The sequence below is a fragment of the Ostreococcus tauri genome (assembly GCF_000214015.3).
Source record: "Ostreococcus tauri WGS project CAID00000000 data, contig chromosome 12, whole genome shotgun sequence".
In the NCBI taxonomy this organism is placed as follows: domain Eukaryota; kingdom Viridiplantae; phylum Chlorophyta; class Mamiellophyceae; order Mamiellales; family Bathycoccaceae; genus Ostreococcus; species Ostreococcus tauri.
In genome coordinates, this window is record NC_014437.2 from 478,874 (window position 1) to 482,848 (window position 3,975).

The 3,975-nt window shown below is 57.1% G+C and overlaps 4 protein-coding genes across 4 annotated transcripts; 3 read left to right on the forward strand and 1 right to left on the reverse strand.

Annotated features, from left to right (window-relative positions):
* On the forward strand, positions 1-1,385 carry OT_ostta12g02850 (unnamed product; the record flags this gene model as incomplete). The annotated part of the gene is made up of 1 exon (XM_003082387.2): positions 1-1,385. A coding segment is annotated over one exon (1,385 nt), but the record flags the coding sequence as incomplete, so codon positions are not given.
* Positions 1,386-1,421: 36 nt separating this feature from the next.
* Positions 1,422-1,836, forward strand: OT_ostta12g02860 (unnamed product; the record flags this gene model as incomplete). The annotated part of the gene is made up of 2 exons (XM_022982917.1): positions 1,422-1,602; positions 1,796-1,836. The coding sequence occupies 2 exons, from the start codon at positions 1,422-1,424 to the stop codon at positions 1,834-1,836; spliced, it is 222 nt and encodes a 73-aa protein (XP_022840136.1).
* Positions 1,837-1,875: 39 nt separating this feature from the next.
* OT_ostta12g02870 (Nucleotide-binding, alpha-beta plait) lies at positions 1,876-2,619 on the forward strand (the record flags this gene model as incomplete). The annotated part of the gene is made up of 1 exon (XM_003082388.1): positions 1,876-2,619. One exon carries the CDS (start codon positions 1,876-1,878, stop codon positions 2,617-2,619), a length of 744 nt encoding a protein of 247 aa, XP_003082436.1.
* Positions 2,620-2,823: 204 nt separating this feature from the next.
* On the reverse strand, positions 2,824-3,975 carry OT_ostta12g02880 (NLI interacting factor; the record flags this gene model as incomplete). The annotated part of the gene is made up of 1 exon (XM_022982918.1): positions 2,824-3,975. A coding segment is annotated over one exon (1,152 nt), but the record flags the coding sequence as incomplete, so codon positions are not given.

Genomic DNA, 3,975 nt, shown 5'->3' on the forward strand with positions numbered 1-3,975 from the left:
ACCTTAAACTCCCGATAAACCCGAAAGTCTTGCAGCGCACGGCTGGTGTGACTCTCAAGGAATCCGCTCGTCTCGGTGTGTACAAAACTGGCGTCTATGAAGCTTTCACGGCTGGTACTCCCGCCAAGAAACCCACTTTAGGCGCCACGAGCACGCCGCCGCACATTTACATCATCGCCGACACTACGCCGGGTGAAGAATCAGAGACCGCCATCGATGGGCGCCAGTATATCGTCGATCTTCTGAGCGCGAATGCTGGAATGAGTATGGTTGACGCCCAAAATTCGGTGGAAATTTCAAGGGCAACTTTCCCGACTCGATGGCCTGACACGTTCGACGTCGCTCAGTACGCGACTGCGGGCTTGTTCACTCCTCCGCTCGGCTCGTCCGAAGGAGGCCAAGGTTTGCGCATGCCGTTTGACGAGGTCTACGCCGCGGAATCACGAGATGATCACGTCTGTGTGACTCCTTCTTGCACTCAAAGCCGTCACCATCACCTCGGCGCCAAGCTGTCTCATATGGCTGTCTGGAAGAAGGCGCTCGCGCGGGGTGATGAACATGTCGTCGTCTGGGAGCAAGACGGTAGAGGAATCCACTCGGTTAGCCCACTCGACTACGCTGAGCTCGGACGTCAGCTTCCGGCTGATACCGACATGGTTTGGCTTGTCAACACTCCTCGAGGACCCGGTCAGTTTGTGAAGAAGTTCCGCTCCAAGGCGACTGGAACTTGGGGCGACAAAACGCAAGGCGCCACACGTGGGGACTGGATTGATCCTTCAACGCGCAGCGTCAATGACTCAAAGTCCGTGTACTTGTACAAGTTCGACAGACTCTGCGGGTGGGCCGGCGCTGGTGCTCTCATGCTCACTAAGAGAGGTATGGAGAGACTCAGCAAGTATGGCTCAGAGAAGGGTGTCGACATGATAGATGCCTGGCTCGCTGGCCGGTGCATTGCGACGGGCGACGGACTCGATCTGAAGTGTTACACTGCGATGACAGCGCCGATTAGCCCTAAGAACCTCGGTGGGTACGTTCCAGAGTGGTACAGCGACGTGAACGTCGATGAGGGCACCGTGCCGCAAGAGCAAATTGATGAGATCGAACGCGACCCGCACCTGTACAACAGGCTCGGATGCGAACGAGGTGGCGCGGAGTTCGAGCACACGTACGCCTGGCTCCCGGTCGGTACGGTGGATCAAACTAGGAACTGTCACGCACCGAGCGGCGAAGCTGCCGCTCGCCACGGATTTAAGGCATGCGACCCCAACCAGGAACTGCCTATCAAGGTCGAGACGCTGTGGAGCTCTCGCGCGAGCTCGCGCGCGAGCTCGCGCGCGAACGCGCGACTCGACGCCGAGCTCGGCTACCCTAGACTCGCGGTGTAAGCCCCCTCTAACTTCCCATCTCGTCTTTTATTAAACATGCACACTTTCCATTGTGACCTCATCGTCGTCCTTCACGAAGCAACCCACTCGCAGCGCAGCAGCGGTCCATGTTACTTCCGCCGTCTCAGCCTCGATTACAGTTACAGCATCGTCAATCGTCTCAACACACCGATGCGCGCGTCCATCGACGCGTTCACGCGAAAGGCTCTTACGACAGGTAATACACACGCGCTCGCACTCGGTCGCGACGGTGTGAGAGAGCGCAGGCGCGAGAAAGCGACGAATCGCGCGACGGCGAACGCGTCTCGCGGGAATTCCGGACGACACGTGACGCGGTGTTTCGCGTCGACGCGACGACGTAATGGACGCGAGAGAGCCGTCTACTGACGGAGATAATTTTATATCTACAGCGTCGATAAAGACCGAGCTCGAGGTGAAGGGCGCGAGGTGAGGGGCGTTTACACGAGGGACTTCATCGATCCTTCGCGCGATGGAGGCGAGTGGTGGAAACTGGTATCACGAGAGCGACGAACACTCGAAGCGTCGGGAGATTCCGCAAAAACCGCCGTTCGTGGCGTATGTTGGGAACGTTCCGTTTGATACGAGCAAAGATGAAGTCTTGCACGCGCTCGGGGTGGCGATAGAAAGCGTGTCGAACGCACGGCCGATGACGCATCGAAGCGGCGTCAAGGTGCGCGGTTACTTCGTCGAGTTCACGACCTCGGACGCGCTCGTTAAGGCGCTCGAATCAGACGGGGTCGTCATTGGTGACCGTCAGCTTCGAGTGAACATCGCTGAGGAACGCAAGACGTCCACGGATAAGGGACAGAGAAACTCGCACGATCGCGGGCATCGAAGAAACTTGCACAACAGTCACAGGGAGCAGTGGACGACGGTCGGTGACATTTCGGCGCAACGAATCGTAGAACCCGCGGCAGATCGACCGAAACTGGTCCTAAAACCTCGTAGTATCGAGAAGGACTCCGGTGAAGTCGCCGTGGGTAAGTCGTCGATCTTTGGTTATGCGCGCCCGATTGACACGTCCAAAGCCTTGGAGGAGGTTGAACGTAAAATCGACGCTGAGCTGCATCGTGATCACGCTAAACGAAAGCAGAAAGTAGTTAAGAAGGAACACAAAGTACTGCATCACGCAGCGATCGTTCACGAGCATTCTCCTACGCCAGTAGAAGACTCAAATGTATTTTCACTCCTCTCCATAGAGGAGGATGAATGAACCCCGCACGACGCTGGATTTTTGTCTTGTCCGAGCCAGCACCTGTTGTTGTAGCAGTGCCCCCGTCGCATGTAAAATGATCGTTTAACGAAACGCAGACTGGTACTAGTACTGGTATAATCACATCACTTCTAAGAACTTAGTCTAAACAGACCGGCATAGGTACCGTGTGCAGGTACTCGTAGTACTCTTACTCGTAGTACGTCACTGAGCGACGGGGATGCCAAATCTGTCGAGCGTGGGCGCATCGATACCTTTGCGGCCGAAGTAAGATTTTCTGTGAGAGACAGAGCGCGTACGCTTCAAGCCGTCTCGCACGTCGGAACTTCGCGCCAGCTCTCGCAGGTAAGGGATAGCGTTTAACAACTCGTTGTCGTTCGGATCGTCGATGAAACTCGTCACTGGGAACGCGTTCTGTGGATGAAACACGTACGAGTACGGTGAGTTATCCACTATCACGGTCTGTTTCAGGTTCCTACCGAGGCAGGTGAGATCCTTGACGTAATTTCCCTGAAACGCGTAGCAATGCTTTCGAAACAAGCGCCAACGCACGACTTTAGTAGTGTCCAAGAGATCCAAAACGGGATTCGCATACTTTGGCACACTCGCCGTGAAGACAACAATCTCCCAATCTTTTGCAACCTCGCGCAAAAAATGATCGACCCAGGGCCGTTTGATCACGTACACGTCCGTCATCGATCCGTCGATCTCGACCGGGACGATGAAGTTGCTGTTTGGCACCGGCTTGAAGCTCGAGTGCACGAGTGTCTCGTCTAAATCAAGCACTAGACATGGCTTGTAGCGCGGCGGCGTCGAGGGCAAGTCCCGGCCGTTTTTTACGGCATCATCCACCTCGCTCGCGTGCGCGCGCCAACGCACTTCGTCCCATTCGCAGTCTTGTTCCTCGATGAACGGCGGACCCTGATGCATGACGTATCCGATCGGGACGCACACGCCGCTTGCGTCGTCGCCCACGCACGGAATGCACGTCGCGCGAAGATCTCGGCTCGTCCGTGTTTCTCTCGCATTGTTCGTGCGCCCATCTTTTGCCAGTTCAAACTCGATATCCGAGCTCGAGCTCGCCGCGACGCAGCATCGCAGATAACTCACGAGCGCCGCCCACGGCGACCGCTTGGTCGGCGGCGCAGCCACTGCGACCGACACCTCCGGCACCGACGATGCAAAGACTGCCTTCGGCGCGTAAACCTCGTCCGAAGTCGATTCATCGAGCTCGTCATCGATGAACCGCGCGATCGCGTCCGCGTCGCTCTTCCTATCGCTCCTCCGCGCGCGCGCCACCGCGGCGTCCCGCGCCCCGTTCTCAGCCGATCGTGGGCTCCACGGCAACCCCTTCCC